General features: G+C 38.8%; 1 protein-coding gene across 1 annotated transcript in view; it reads left to right on the top strand.

Annotated features, from left to right (window-relative positions):
• Window positions 1–16,125, top strand: part of DNAJC15 (DnaJ heat shock protein family (Hsp40) member C15) — a 66,778-nt gene that overhangs the window by 27,977 nt on the left and 22,676 nt on the right. The window contains exons 2-4 of the mRNA XM_004604589.2: window positions 165–216; window positions 5,035–5,108; window positions 10,952–11,028. Coding sequence (XP_004604646.1) covers window positions 165–216; window positions 5,035–5,108; window positions 10,952–11,028 — 203 coding nt within the window. The remainder of the gene's footprint in view (window positions 1–164; window positions 217–5,034; window positions 5,109–10,951; window positions 11,029–16,125) is intronic.

The following is a 16,125-nucleotide window of genomic DNA, read 5'->3' as shown; positions in this document are numbered from 1 at the left end:
GCTAATATAATACCATAGACATTACAGGTTTTTTAAGGTTTGACTCACAGCAGAGCTTGAAAAAATTGTAGCATTTAATATAATTACGTTCACGATTTAAGAATGATCTCCTTTGAAAACTCAGTATGTAACTTTGTGGTTGATAATAGTGTTTTCTTTCACAGGCAAGAAGTTTGATAGCTGTCGGACTGGGTGTCGCAACTCTTGCATTTGCAGGTAAGATAAAGGTTATGATCAATAAGTGTTGCCGGAAAATTTTTCCAGATAGCTTTATAGTGATTCATAAGCTGACTCTTAGCAGAGTGAGGTATTTGATTTTAAGACATTATATATGCTCACTCTTTGATCATTTATAGGCACCAAACATCTGTCAGTGTAGCAGAATCTAGATAAACGTGGTGGTGAAGAAAATAATACAAAAACTAGGAAAACTAGCCCCAATAATAGTTCATCTTCCAGACATTTCCTAAGTTTGAGCTATAGTGTACTATAATAAAAATCTTTAATATGAAGCAATATAAGTGATACAGGCGTCCCTTATTTTCCCTTGTTTACTTTTTCTTGCAGATAAGACGAGACATTTCCTGAACTGTCAGTTCTTTCTGATGAGCATAGTTGTTCCCTGCAGTGTATGTCTTCCTTCATTTTTAACTTATTGCTGGAATTTCTTTGATAAATCTGGGAGAATTTTTCTGCTAAAAATCAGCATTTTTTTTTAGAAAGAATTGTTGTACAAATATAACAGTCTCTTTCAGTGATTACCTTCTAGTTTTAAATCACATAACTATTCACTAATTAAGTGTTAACCAGAGAGCATTACCATGTTAATAAAGAGACACTTTTTTGTTTAAGCATTTGTGTTTCTAAGTTTCATGACTTGGAGTTTGTTTATTGAACTCTTTTTTTTTTTTTTTGCTTTTTGGGTCACACCCAGCGATGCTCAGGGGTTACTCCTGGCTTTACACTCAGGAATTACTCCTGGCGGTGCTTGGGGACCATATGGGATGCCGGGGACCGAACCTGGGTCAGCCGCGTACAAGGCAAATGCCCTACCCACTGTGCTATCGCTCCGGCCCCCCTGTTTATTGAACTCTTTTTTGCAGTGAAGCTACATTCCATGCTGGTTCTAGGGAGTTTAGATGTGTTTGAAAAATAAAAGATTATAATTTTTTTGTGAAGAATTTAATTTTACACATCTCATTTATACCACCTTATCATTAAGAACTTCAAAATTAGAACCAGTGGTTTGTATTTTCTTGGTCTTTTTTCCATCAAGGTCAGTGTCTGCAGCACCAGAGAGATGGTACAATGGGTAGGTGCTTGCCTTGCACACGGCTCGCCCTGGTTAGAATCCTTGGCACCACTTGTGGTCCTCTGAGCAGCACCGTGATCCCTGAATAAGTAGCCAGGAGTAAGCTCTGAGCACTGCTGGGGATGGCCCCCAAACAAATACAAACAACAAAAGGTCTGTATTTGCTAACCATAGTTAGCATTTATTAAACAATGTTTAATGAGAAGACTCTTATCTAAAAAGGAATTCTGACTAACTTGCCCATAAAGATAGCAAATTTTACCATTATTATAGCAAAATAAAAAATTGTTTCAGATTTAAATATAAGATTTTAAAGTTTGAAACCGGAGAAAATATATTTTTGCCAAAGGTTTCTTTCTTCTTTCCTTTCTTTCTTTCTTTCTTTCTTTCTTTCTTTCTTTCTTTCTTTCTTTCTTTCTTTCTTTCTTTCTTTCTTTCTTTCTTTCTTTCTTTCTTTCTTTCTTTCTTTCTCTTTCTTCCTTCCTTTCTTCCTTTCTTTCTTTCCTTTCTTTCTTTCTTTCTTTCTTTCTTTCTTTCTTTCTTTCTTTCTTTCTTTCTTTCTTTCTTTCTTTCTTTCTTTCTTCCTTCCTTTCTTTTTCTTTCTTCCTTTCTTCCTTCCTTTCTTTCTTTCTTTCTTTCTTTCTTTCTTTCTTTCTTTCTTTCTTTCTTTCTTTCTTTCTTTCTTTCTCTTTCTTCCTTCCTTTCTTCCTTTCTTTCTTTCCTTCCTTTCTTTCTTTCTTTCTTTCTTTCTTTCTTTCTTTCTTTCTTTCTTTCTTTCTTTCTTTCTTTCTTTCTTTCTTTCTTTCTTTCTTCCTTCCTTTTTCTTTCTTCCTTTCTTCCTTCCTTTCTTTCTTTCTTTCTTTCTTTCTTTCTTTCTTTCTTTCTTTCTTTCTTTCTTTCTTTCTTTCTTTCTTTCTTTCTTTCTTGGAGTACTGCTGTTTATTCAGCCATTGATTAAGCTGATTGAATTGGGCATAAACTCCATATTACTTCCTTAAAAAATGTTTTTTATTTGTATATTCGTAAGAGAGACCATTACAGAGCTGTTCGTAATTGGGTTTCAGTCATACAATGATCCAGCACCCATCCTTCCACCAGTGTGCATTTCCCATCACCAAAATCCCCTGCTTCCCCACCACCATCCCCCAACCTCCACCCCCGCCCCCACCCCCCAGAGGGAGGCACTTTCCTTCTTGCTCTCTCTCCTTTTCCTTTTGTTCATTATGGTTTGCACTACAGGTGCTAAGAGGTCATGGTGTTTGTTCAGGACATTCAGTATTTTTATTAGGACAGTAAGGCTGGAATAGCTTTTCAATTGGGTGGCCACTTTGGAGTGCTGCTGTAACTGCCAAGGCTTACAGAAGTACAGAAAGGTGGGGAGAGGTAGCCCATTCCAACCCGGAGAAAGACTGGAGATTTCAGTCACAAAACCCACATAATCAGAATTTTCAGCAATTTATATCTTGGTGAGCTCCGTCCTGAGACCGTGGAGTTAGGCAGTGGTGATTTTGGATTATGGAAGCAAGTGACTGCCAGGGGCTCTGTTTGGGTGGGCCCCAGGTTAAGCCATCCCCTCCAATTTACCCCTGTTTGTTCAGCCATGCGTGGGTCCAAGATTAACTGCAACTTTTGACTTCTTTCAAGATTTATCTGTGGGTGTCTGAAATAAGGCCAATAAATGAGCTTATGTAGCTGAGTGGGAGATGGTTTGTGGGCATGGCTTCCACATACCTAACTTTTGGCCATTTAACTGCTTGGTAAACTTGGTCCCAAGTTGTTGGGGTCCAGCCAAAGGCCCAGTGGCAATTTTGGGGTATCAGGAACCTGAAGGTACCATCAGACTCCTGATGCACTCTCCGATCAGGTACAGGCTGACCTGCTGGTGGCATCATACTCCCCGCCAGGGGTTTATTTCTAACATGAGAAAGATTAGTGTCTATTTTGAAATCTCTCAACTGTTGCCAAATTCATGTTACTAACTACTGTGCTGAATCATAGGCAAATCTCTTCCAGTCAAAAAGAGGTAAATAATAGAATTTAGGAGAAAGGGCACTTAGGCTGCTCGGTACTAGGTTTTCTGGCTTAAGGTTAAGATGTCACTTTTTGAAGCCTTGAACTACTTTTTTCCTTTCCCATTGAGACTGATCAAGATTTTGAAGAAATTTTGATAAAACTTAAAAATGTATGTAGTTATACTATTGTAGGGTCAAAAGGAAGTTGAGATCTCTCAGATTTGGATGAGTGAGGGTTTCAGCATCATTTAATTTCACTTTATTTAATGTTCTCCTTTATCAAAAGAGTGTTTTTTCTTGCACTTATATCTTTCTTTATTACTTTATATCTCTCCCTTTCTAACATCCTGTTTTTCACTGTAACATTTTGTTTGCAGAGGAATAATCATAAATTTTGCTTGTAATTTTAGAAATATCCATGTGTTGAACTGTCCCAGTAGAAATCTAGAGTTGTACATAATGGTCACTATTGGAAATTGAATTAAAGTTCATAGTGTCATACTGTTTGTTTTTTTTTTTTTTCAGCAAGACTTTTGGGAATAGAGATACTATTATTGGTAGATACATATTCCAATTAGGGTACAAAAAGGGAATTAACAAGATATTTTATTCTTGTTTTTTGCTGCTGAATCATTTAGAACCTATTTTGCTATTGATTCTTAATTGTCAGGACTTGGATTTTTGATTATTAAATATTCCAATTAGGGTACAAAAAGGGAATTAACCAGACACATATCCAATTAGGGTACAAAAAGGGAATTAACCAGATATTTTATTTTTGTTTTTTTGCTGCTGAATCATTTAGAACCTATTTTGCTATTGATTCTTAATTGTCAAGACTTGGATTTTTGATAATTAGCATGCCTAAAGAAAGGAAAGGATCAAAGTAAATTGTTTCTCGGAAATAGTCATCCTTAGTGAGAAATCAGTAGTAATCATCTTTGATAAACATTTTCTGCCTATTTTTAGCTTTTTTATTTTAGAGATAACCCCTTAAAGTCACTCCTATGTTGTATAGATTATAAACAATACTCTTTTCTATATTTTTCAAAGTGAAATGTATCCTAAGCCTTAGATATAGTACACGGGATTAAGGCTTTTGTTTTGCATGTGACCAACCCTGGGTCAGCCCCCAGCAACAATTGGGGTTCTCTGAGCACTTGCAGGAGTGATCCCTAGGCCTACAGCCAAGTGTGGCTTAAACTCTCCAAGGCCCCAAAATGAAAGTGAAAACATATACAAGTATTGATTTGAGATGCAAAGAGTAATTATTTTCATTAGTGAATATCTTTATGCGAAGATAATTTAGCTACAGTTTGTTGTAGAATTTTTTTTCTGTATCTATTATATATAAGCTATACGTTATACCAATATATAAGCTATATAAAAGGAAAATTTCTAATTTGATAATCTTGAGCTAGAATTTGATTTAATAGCTATGTTGATGATGCTTCAACAACATTCTGGCTTTCCTTTAAAAATTACAAATCATGACTAGAACATTTTATAGTTGTCATCAGTATTTTTGAATTTCTTTTTTTCTAATGAATTATTATTTGTTGTTGTTGTTGCATCACCATGAGATACAGTTGCAAAGTACAAAGCTGTTCGTTATTGGGTTTGAATCATACTGTGTTCCAACTCCCCTCCCTTCACCATCCAAGTTTCTGGTGGATATTAACAATGATTTTATTCTTGTTCCTGTCTCAGGTCGCTATGCATTTCAGGTTTGGAAACCTCTAGAACAAGTAATCACAGAAACTGCAAAGAAGATTTCAACTCCTGTAAGTTAAAGGTGCTTTTAGTTATAAAGCTCATATATTGATTTAGTTTAAATTTTTGGTGGTCACATTATTTCCTTTTTTGTTGTTTATTGGGGGTTTTGGGGGAACCACACTCAGCAGTGCTCAGGGACCACTCCTGCCAAGCCTGGGGTTCACAAGTGTTGCCAGAGACTGAACACGTGTCTGCTGTGTACAACTCCAGTGCCCTACCCACTGTACTCTCTCCAGCCCGGATCATAGTCTTTCTATATCTAACCTTATTCTTGGTATTGACATCTAATTATCCTATTCCTTTTATTAGCAATTTATCCATTTTTAAGGCCATTAATTTTTCTTAGTTCATGTGCATTTATTTATTTAATGATTGTTCTACCATATATCAGTCCCCATGCCATGAATTAGGCATAGCTGCTCCAGGACATTCCTGCCCTCATAGAGCTTTCCCAAGAGCTTATTTAAGCTTGAAACTTGAAGCTAGTTTCCTTATACCACGACAGATGGCCTTTTCAAACATAACATTATAAAATCTCAACCTTGAAATTCTGTTGGACTTATACATTCTTCAGCATTGTAGCTACTCTGCCAAGCTGAATATAAGTCAAGAATGAATGATACCAGGTGCCTAAAAAGCTGCAGTGTGATGAACTGTGCTTTTCTGACCACTGGAGACAATGCAAAGAAAATCCATTGTGGCAGTGTAAAAGAAATGTTGACTTCTGAAAATAGAGGCATGTCTGGAATAGAGGGTTGGCTTGTACCAACCTATCTAGTTTGAGATTGAATCACTTATTTCAGCAAACACGTTATAGGCTTGCGAAGCTTAATTATCCATGACCAATGGCTATACTTCAGGTCACTGGTCAATTATACATCAACAAAGGATGGCATACTGGCAAATAATTAAACTCAGGCTCACAAAAACTGCAGGTAATTTTGCAGACCTGTGAGTGCATGTCTGTGATTAGAGGGAGCATGTGTTTATTTTGTATGTTTTTAAATTTGTTTCATTTGGTTAAATTATTGATAGTTCTTAATATTCATCCACTAAATATTCATTAACTACCTCTGTGTGCCATTTTGTGGGGTGTGGGTCGTTGTCCTCTAGGAATATACATTTTAGCAGAGACAAGAAGCTCTACAAATGAACAGGGAAGATTGTTCGTTAATCATATTCAAATAACTTAGAGGTTAAAGAACAGCAGCAGCAGGGAGGGTACGATTAGATCGGCCAGGGAAGGGCAGCTCTTAGATGAGGAGAGAGCTGACTGCTCAAACAGTTGAAGGAGAAATGTGTTATGCCTTGTGAGGGCTGCACATGTCTAGGGTGGAAGTGAGCTTGGCAGCAAGAGTTAACTCAGGTGTCCGTACAGGAATATGTTCTATATGAAGGAAGGAAGTAGTGGTAGTTTGGGCCCAGAGCACATTGGGCCTAATTGGCCAATAAAAGTATCAGATTTTACTTTATGTGAAACAATTCTGGAAGGTTCTGAGCATGGGGCAGTGTGATTTGCAGATGATGCGTGTGTCAACTGCATCAGGTACCGAGCGGAATGAGCCAGAGTAACAGTCTGAAAGCCCTAAAGAAGGTATTGGGATACAGCAGATAATAGATGTTGAGGGCTTGAAGCAGAGTAATAGCAATGGAAATACTGGTATAGTTCTTTAAGTGAATGTTATTTCTATCCTTTCATTTTGTAACAAATAAGAAATAATTTCAGGAATCATTTTCTTCTGTTATGGTGATCTTTAATAAAATCATTTATGCTGCGTTATTTAACATTGTAAAGGAAGCAAGAGCAAAAGGATGAGAACATTTTCACTGCTCTGTGGAGTCTTGTAGATAAGGTAGTTTGATTGCCTCATGTAAGGTGGACCTGGCACCTGCATTTCTTGAAGGAAGGAAAACAAAAACAAAAGGTTTTTGTCCCTCGGCCTTTCCTTTTGGTGGCTGCGGCAGCGGTGGCATGACAACCGCCATCTTTTAGAGCCCATTAGATAGAGGTACGAGCTTGCAGTGATGTGGCTTCTGGCAGAAATTTCTCTGGACTTAATTACTAAAATATCTGAAATTCAAAACTTCATATGCTTTTCATTCTCAGCAATGGAAAACAAGTTATCAAATGATGCCTTTTCGGCAGGTCTGATTGTTGAGGGAAAATTCCAAATAATAATAGTAAGTTTTCTGTCTAAATATTGAATGTAATCAAAGTAAAGAGAGAGTCAAGTGAAAAGCATCAGTCACACAGGCGGTGGGGCGGGGGGTGGGATAGGGGGTATACTGGGGTTCTTGGTGGTGGAACATGTGCACTGGTGAAGGAATGGGTGTTTGATCATTGTATAACTGAGACTTAAACCTGAAAGCTTTGTAACTTTTCTCATGGTGATTCAATAAAAAAAAGAGAGAGAGAGAAGAAAATGATTCAGTTCCCGCCTTTCCTTTTCTCTGTGAGCTTCAAGTGTTCTCTGTGTGTTCAAGAAACACGGCTTTCGAAAAATAATGTCTTCGATTTCACAAAGTACTACTCTTGGATTTGCAGTGAAACATCTTAGAATGCCTTTATCATAATTATACTTTGGTGAAGCTCTGAGTTTTTAAACAGTTCTTTAAATATTAATCATTCCAGGGAAACAGGAATGAAAGTGTCTCTTGGTATTACTGATTCTAAAAAGTCAGGCTTTATAAACAGCTTATTTTGGTTTTGTAAATATGATGCTGGATGAAATAAAATAGTTATGAAAAGTAGGAACCATAAACATATTATGTCACTCAAAGTGGAATATTCAAAATACTAGTTCCTAAGGGTTCTCTTTTCATTTTTCCTTAAATTAGTGTGCTGCATCTACATTTGAACATCATCTTGGTGTTAAACCTCATCTTTGTTGTCTTCATACACCCCACCCCCACTCCCCATTTTGTTGGAATACTGCTTAGAGTAGTGGTTTTCACCCATTTATTACTGAGTACTGTGTATATTTAGTTTCTTGATATAACTGTTATAACTACTTTCTTCCCTACCATTTTTGATTGCAAAATGTGATTTGCTGGCACTTCCATTTCCTTCTCTTGGAACCTACCACTAACTAGCAATCTGATGTATTCCAGACTCAAAGCTCTCTTTCTTAACCGTTAGTGGCCAAGATTTTTTATCCACTTATCTATTGTGGGACACTTTCCGAAATCCACTTTTAGCCAGATTCCCTTTCCTACTTCCTTCAGCTTTTGTTGTTAGTCTTTGATCTTCTTTTTGATACAACTGGTGGTAAATTTTCAGCTCACATGTTAACTTGACCTACCAGAAGCACTTGTCTTTTCCACTTCCTTACTTTTGATCTCTGCTTTTTCCTACTGCCTCACTCCTGGGCACTCTAGATTTCTTGAACAGATTCTTCTGAAATTTTATACACCAAACATTACAGTCTCTAAGTCTCAGTCTTTGTCCTGAGCAAAATGATCTCAGTCTTATGGCTTTAAGTAACCCCAAAGTTATCTCCAGCTCAGACTTTCCCATTTCAAATGTAATGGTTCCCACACCAGTTTCCTGGTTTCTGTTACCAGGAACAATCCACCAGTTGTTCATTCTCTGAGTTATTAAATGGCAATATGGTAGTTTAGGCCAGAGCCTGAAGTCATTTGCAGTTTAAATTCTCTAGAAAGAAGACTTAAGAAGCAGCTGTTAGTGGTTGGGGAGTGTTAGGATCAATGACTCCAGAATGTAAGAGAAGGAGGAAGGATTGAAGGATAATTTGGACCATCACTGTATCATTATCACTGTCATCCCGTTGTTCCTTGATATACTCGAGCGGGCACCAATAATGTCTCTATTACACTCAGCCCTGAGATTTTAGCAGCCTCTCCTTACTCATATTTCCCAATGATTGGAGGCTTTTTCAGGGTCAAGGAAATGAGACCTATTGTTACTGTTTTTGGCATATTGAATACACCACAGGTAGCTTGCCAGGCTCTGCCATGTGGGCGGGATACTCTTGGTAGCTTGCCAGGCTCTCCGAGAGGTATGTATATATATTTTACTGTATTTTGGATATGAATACACCATGGGGATCTTGCCAGGCTCTTTCATGTGGGCAGTGGACTCTTAGTAGTTTGTCAGGTTCTCTAAGATGGAGAATAAGGCTATTAGATGTCACCCATGAAGGGACTGGCAGAGGAACCCAGGTGTGCGGGACCCGGGGCTGAGATCTCCATAGCCTGCTCGGATTGGGACTGTGCCTTCTCCACCCAGACCCCCCATTTCCCAGTAGCTTGACAGCCACACTCACAAACTGTCCCTGGCGCCGTGTAGTCCCACCAATGGCAAACATCCAGAGACTATAAGACGAACCTCCCAGAAGAGAATGATGCAGAGTCTCTTGCCCCCCACGCCTGGCTGTCTTCACCAGAGCCCCTCGGAGGGGATGGGTTGCCTTTCCCTCCCCGCCCCAAGCAGAGCCTTGACAATTGAAGACCTCCGGAACCCAGCCACAGCCATGCTCAAGGACACTTTCCACACATTTGGACGAGCCTCATGCATGAAGGGACCAGCAGAGGAACCCAGATGTGCAGGACCGGGGGCCGAAATCTCCAAGCCTGCTCGGATTGGGACTGGGCGTTCTCCACCCCCATTTTCCAGTAGCTTGGCAGCCACACCCACAAACTGCCCCCAGCAGCGTGTAATCCCACCAATGGCCAACATCCAGAGACTGTAAGACCAAGCTCCTGGAAGTGCGCCGCCGCTTTGCAGTCAGATTTGGATCATAGTGCAGTTTTAGCTATGCCCTTAGCCATCTACCTGGGGAACCCTGGCGCTTGCATAGAGATAAGAAATCCAGGGACAGAAAGTTCTAGAACTGCACTGTTCATAACTTCATTGCCAATCATTTGTTAGGAGATTTTCCCGGAAAGGGGCCAAGTACTTGACTTTCCTCACCCAAGGCATTGACAATGTCTGATAGCAATACGCCAGAGTCCAGAAGTAAAGTTTTTCCCTCTGAAGGCGGTTCTGTGTTGCATGTATACACTCACATTGTTTTTAATGCCTTTTTCTCATGTCCTGTGTCCACTCCACCAAGCAAATATTAGTTCAGCTTTCAAAATGCTTCCAAAATCTGATTTATCACTATCTCCTGTCTTCATCATATTCATTCATACCATCTTCCCTCATTACTGTTATGTTTTCTTAACCTGCTTTCACTGTTGTATCACTTTTTCTAATTTTATCCTGGTGCTTTCATTTCTTCCACTGGGAATAATATCCTAAAGGAATTTCTATTGTAAGACTCTCCACAATCTAGCCCATTCCCTTGCGAATGTTGCTCTCTCCTATCTCATGATTCTTCTGCCTTGTGGACTTCCCTGTCTAGTTTCTTATTGTCTCTTGGTCCAGACATCTGTCCTGATGTTCTCCACACTTTGTCAGTTCTTTTCAGCTAGTCTGCTAGGTCAGACAGATGTCTGTTTTATGCATGTGTTAGTATTAACATTAAGTGACTTGGTCAAGGTCAATGAAAAAAAATTATTGCAGAGCTTAAGAAAAAAAGTTTAACTTTTTTGTTTCCATCAGTCTCTTATTCCTTTGGTCATGATTATATCTCAGTGTTGAAAAATATATCTGAAGGTGAAAAATTGTTAGTATTTTAAGTTTTCCTCTTGGTCATTGTATCTTTGTATTTTGTAACATATCATTGTTTAATACTTAATACTTCCCCTGTGGATCACCCCCTCCCCCCATAATTTCAAGCTAACTTTTAATAAAAGGCATTTCTCTGACTGCAGCTATGTGATGAGATTGAGGTCATGCCACCTAATATGTGGAACTAATTATTTTTTCTTTTTCTTTTCTGTGCAGAGTCTTTCATCCTACTATAAAGGAGGATTTGAACAGAAAATGAGTCGGCGAGAAGCTAGTCTTATTTTGGGCATAAGGTATGTATTCTGCATAAATATTATTTTGTTCTGTGTCAAACTTGGTCTTGAAAAGTAGAAAAATGTCATGATACACTTATCTTTATATTTTAAGATTATGAACAGAAGATAGAGGAGAAAATTAATTTTAACATTTTAAAACCTCAGATCTAAGAGACAGTCTCGTTACTCCTGAAAAAATAATCAAAGTTGTAGTATGTATTTATTCTATTAAAAAGAGCTATTATATTTGAATAGTACAATTTCAAAGTATTCCTTTTTGTGAAATGGATTCTTCTTGAATCCAGCTCTATAAGTTGTCTGAATCATCTTTTAAATTCAGGGATTTGCTTCATGGTTCTTTTCTGATTTAACAATTTGATATATAGAATTTTGTTTGTTTTACCTTATTTGTTATCTAACTCTGGCCAGTAGAAAGTTAATTTGTGTGTGTGTGCGTGTGTGTGTGTTTTATCATTTAATACTTAGAGTTAAGATTACATCTGTTATCAGACTTACCAGTAGTAATATTTTCATTTGATCACTCAAATTTTTGTAGGATCTGTTATCTTCTGCTGATTTAATCAACATAGCTAAGAAAACTTTTGATGGCAATTATTTTAAATCCATGAGACATAATATATAGTTAAAAATTTTTTATTTTCTTAGCTATTTGTATTGAGAGACTGGGATTTCAATACTACTAGTCATGCTTTTCATGCACACATCATTCCAGCATCAGAGTCTTCTTCACCAAAGAGCCCTCTTCCCCTGCCAAGGTCCCTAGGGCCCTCCCAACACCCCTCTACTCTCACTATGTAAGCACTGTTCGGTAGAATCCTAAGTTCCAAAGATGTGATCATTTGCCTCTCTCTCTCTCTCTCTGTTATATGGAAGTGGTGACATCTACAAACATGTAGATGAATAGAGCTAATCTCTTAAATTTACAGAAAATTGTAAATCAATGATAAGTTGTGAAGTAAATTTTTTTTTTCAAAAACAAATTTATTTCTTAGTGGTATATACATTTAAAGGTTTACTATTATGGATAATTCTGTGCTAATACATTTTAGAGTTTACATGACATAGATAAACCTTACAAATGTAAAATTTATTAAGACTGAAGAGAACTAAGATAATTCTGAGAGTTCTTAGCTATGATTTTTTTTCTTTTTTGGGTCATACCTGGAGGTGCTTGGGGGACCATATGGGATGCTGGGAATCGAACCTAGATCTGCCGCATGCAAGGCAAACGCCCTATTTGTTGTGCTATTGCTCCAGCACCTTAGCTTTGATTTTTTTAAACTGTTGGTTCTTCATCAACGCGCCTTCTTGGATGCAGGGACTCTGATAATTCTTATATTGTTCCTTTTGCTCCCATTCCATAGTTCTCTGGTGTGCTGTCTTTTCAGACTTTTTTCCCCATCTTTTGTTGTTTTCTTAGAGGTTTCTTCCATTTCATCTTGGAGCATCTTCATGTTTTTCTCAGCTACTGTTATTCTGATGCTTAGAACTTCTAGTGAATTTTTTGTATCATCTACCACACTCTCCTTTTTCTTTTTATTTCTACTTGCAGGTCTCATTTTGGCTCTCACATTTTCTTGTACTTTACTATCTGTGACATCATTACTTGGATGGCATTAACATCCTCATCATTGTGTCACGAATGTCATTTTCTGACAGGTCTGGTTGGTGTTGGTTGTGCCTCCCATTGCTGTTTTCATTCCTTGAGTTTAATGGGTTTCCCATGAGGTTTCTCCATTGGCTTCTCAGTGTTCCTGCTGTGCTGAGGCTGAGACTGTGTGGTGAGACCCCTGGGAGATTCTGAGGGATCAGGCTGGGCCTTGCTCTCGTCCTTCTCTGCCTGTCTTCACTGAGAGACAGGCAGTATAACCGAGCAGTGTGGGATTTGCGGAGTAGATCTGTACACAGCTGCATGGCAGGAGTTGTGGTGCTGTGCCTATTAATAGGATGGAGGTCAGATGTGACAGCTACTGGGACCTGACCAGAAGGTGGGGATCGACTTCCATTCTGAACAGAGCCAGGGATGTTGACAGTAGAGCCAGGGATGTTGACAATGTTGATTTTTTTTTTTTAATCTCTTCTGGATTAGCAGATTCTTTTTTTTTTTTTATTAGTGGATCACCGTGGGGATACTGTTAGAGATTTAAAAACTTCGTGCTTACGTTTCAGTCATACAATGGTCAAGTACCCGTCCCTCCACCAGTGCCCATTTTCCACCACAATGGTCCCCCCATCCTCCCCACCACCCCCACCCCTTTCCTCCCTACCCCACCCCACCTCTGTGGCAGGGCATTCCCTTTTGCTCCCTCTCTCCTTTTGGGTGTTGTGGTTTGCAGTAGAGGTAGTAAGTGGTCATCGTGTTTGGTCTGTACTCTACTTTCAGCCCACCTCTTCCATCATAGCATCCTTTACTTGGTGGTCCCTTCTCTATCTGAGCTGTCTTTTGCCCAAGTATGTGAGGCTGGCTTCTAAACTGTGGAGTAATCCTCCTGGTACTTATCTCTGCTGTTCTTGGCTGTTAGTCTCCCATTCTGTTACTTTACATTCCACAAGTGAGTGCAGTCTTTCTATGTCTGTCCCTCTCTTTCTGACTCATTTCACTTAACATGATACTTTCTATGTTGCTCCACCTATATGCAAATCATCTTTTCTAACAGCTGCAGAGTATTCCATTGTGTAGATGTACCAAAGTTTCTTTAACTAGTCATCTGTTCTTGAGCACTCGGGTTTTTTTTCTAGATTCTGTCTATTGTTAAAAAATGCTTCAATGAACATGTAAGTGCAGGTGTCATTTCTACTATACTTTTTTGCATCTCTGGGATATATTCCCAGAAGTGGTATTGCTGAGTCAAATGGGAGCTCAATTCCTAATTTTTTGAGAAGCGTCCATACTATTTTTCAAAAAGGCCAAGCCATTTGGCATTCCCACCAGCTGTCTGTGCATGGTTCACTTCTATCTTCAGTGCATCATGGTCTGCAAAGGTAGTTTATGCAATTTCTATCTTCCTGATTCTATTGAGGTATGTTTTGTGACCCAGCACATGATCTATTTTGGAAAATGTTCCGTGTGCACTGTGGAAAAAAATGTGTATTCTTTCTTTTTTAGTATGCAAAGCCCTGTATGGATCTATTAGCCCTCTCTCTTCTATCTCTTCCTTCAAAGTCAGTGTTTCCTTGCTGAGTTTTAATCTTGTGGATCTATCTAGAGGTGATAGGGTAGTGTTGAAGTCTCCATCTACTATTGTGTTGTTAGCAATATCCTTGTTAAAATCTGTTTTAAGTATTTAGCTGGTCCCTCATTAGGTACATACACATTTAGGAGTGTGATTTCTTCCTGCTGTACATATCCCTTGACTAGTAAAAATTGGCCTTCGCTGTCCCTTCTAATCTTTCTCAACCTGAAATCTATGTTGTCGGATACTAGTATGACCACCCCAGCTTTTTTGAGGGAGTTGTTTGTTTGCAGGATTGTTTTCCATCCTTTGACTTTGGCTCTGTGTTTGTTCTGACTGTTCAGATGTGTTTCTTTCTTTTTTTTTTTTTTTTTGCTTTTTGGGTCACACCTGGTGATGCACAGGGGTTACTCCTGACTCATGCACTCAGGAGTTACTTCTGGTGGTGCTCGGGGAACCATATGGGATGCTGGGAATTGAACCCGGGTTGGGCGCGTGCAAGGCAAATGCCCTATCCGCTGTGCTATCAGTCCAGCACCAAGATGTGTTTCTTGTAGGCAGCAGAATGTTGAGTTTGGAAACAAAATGGATTGTTTCCAAATCCATTTTGCCACTCTGTGTCTCTTAATTAGTGCACTTAGGCCTTGACATTGAGGGAGATTATTGTCATGGGTTTTATGTCATCTTTCTGTAGGGGTTTGTTATGCTTGTAGGGTTTTTTCTTGTCTTAGAGTAGCCCCTTTAGTCTTTCTTTTAAGTTTGGTTTTGAGTATGAAGTTCCTTAGCTATTGTTTATCCATGAAATAGTGTATCGTTCCTTCAAGTTTGAGTGAGAGTTTAGCTGGATAAAGTATCTTGGTGAGGCGTTCATTTTATGGAATTTTTTCACTATATCCCACCATTGTCTTCGGGCTCGGAGGGTTTCCTCTGATAGGTCTGCTGTTAATCTAAGGGGTGCTCCTTTGTATGTTATTTCCTTCTTTGACCTTACTGCTTGCAGTATTGTGTTTCTATCTGTGGCATCCATCATTTTAACTATGATATGTCTTGGAGTATTTTTACTAGGTTCTCTTTTAGCTGGCACTCTTTGGGCTCCTTGGATCTGGATACCTGCATTCTCCAGCTCTGGAAATTTTTCAGCAATGATATTTTTAACTGTGGCTTTTTCATTGGGGTTGGTTCCCTGTCCTTCTGGCACTCCGATGATTCTAATGTTGTTCCTCTTGAAATCATCCCCTAGGTCTCTGATTTGCCTAAGAGCTATTTTGAGTTCTTTTCCCATTGCTTGTTGTTGCCTGTAAGCTTCCTGCAGCTCATCTTCAAGCTCACTGATTCTGTCTTTGGCTGTGGCCATTCTACTAGTGAGGGCACCCACTGACTTTTTAATTTCATCGACAGAATCCTTAATTCATGACACTTCATTTTGTGGCTTTTTTATTTCCACTCTCATTTCTTCCTGTATTTTCTCTACTGTCTGTTCCATTGTTTCTTTCATATCCTCCTTTAGTTTTATGGATGTCTGTTGAGCCATTTTTTTGAGTTTATTCAACATCTTCAGTATTTCATCTCTATATTCTTTATTGGAGAGATTGTATTTGTGGGGATAATACTTGTTGAGGCGCCTGGACCCTTTTCATGATCTTTTCCTTGTCGTGGGGATTTTCGTTGTTTCTTTATGTTGGTGTAGTAGTGTGGTGGTGGAACCTTCCAGTTCACTATCAGTATTGCCCTCTTCCTCTTAGGTGCTCCTCAGCTGCTTAGGTGAGGTCTCTAGTGAAGCTTTGGAGGATGTGTTCTTTTATATTGGACTTACAGTTTCTAGTGATGCCAGTATTATGGTGCAATTAGAATACGCTACTGGACTATTGTCCTAATGTGTTTGAGATGGCCAGGATAATCTCCATAGAATTAGGTGATGGAA

This window comes from Sorex araneus, chromosome 1 (assembly GCF_027595985.1).
Source record: "Sorex araneus isolate mSorAra2 chromosome 1, mSorAra2.pri, whole genome shotgun sequence".
NCBI classification, from domain to species: Eukaryota; Metazoa; Chordata; class Mammalia; order Eulipotyphla; family Soricidae; genus Sorex; species Sorex araneus.
This window is presented reverse-complemented; position numbering and strand designations above follow the sequence as displayed.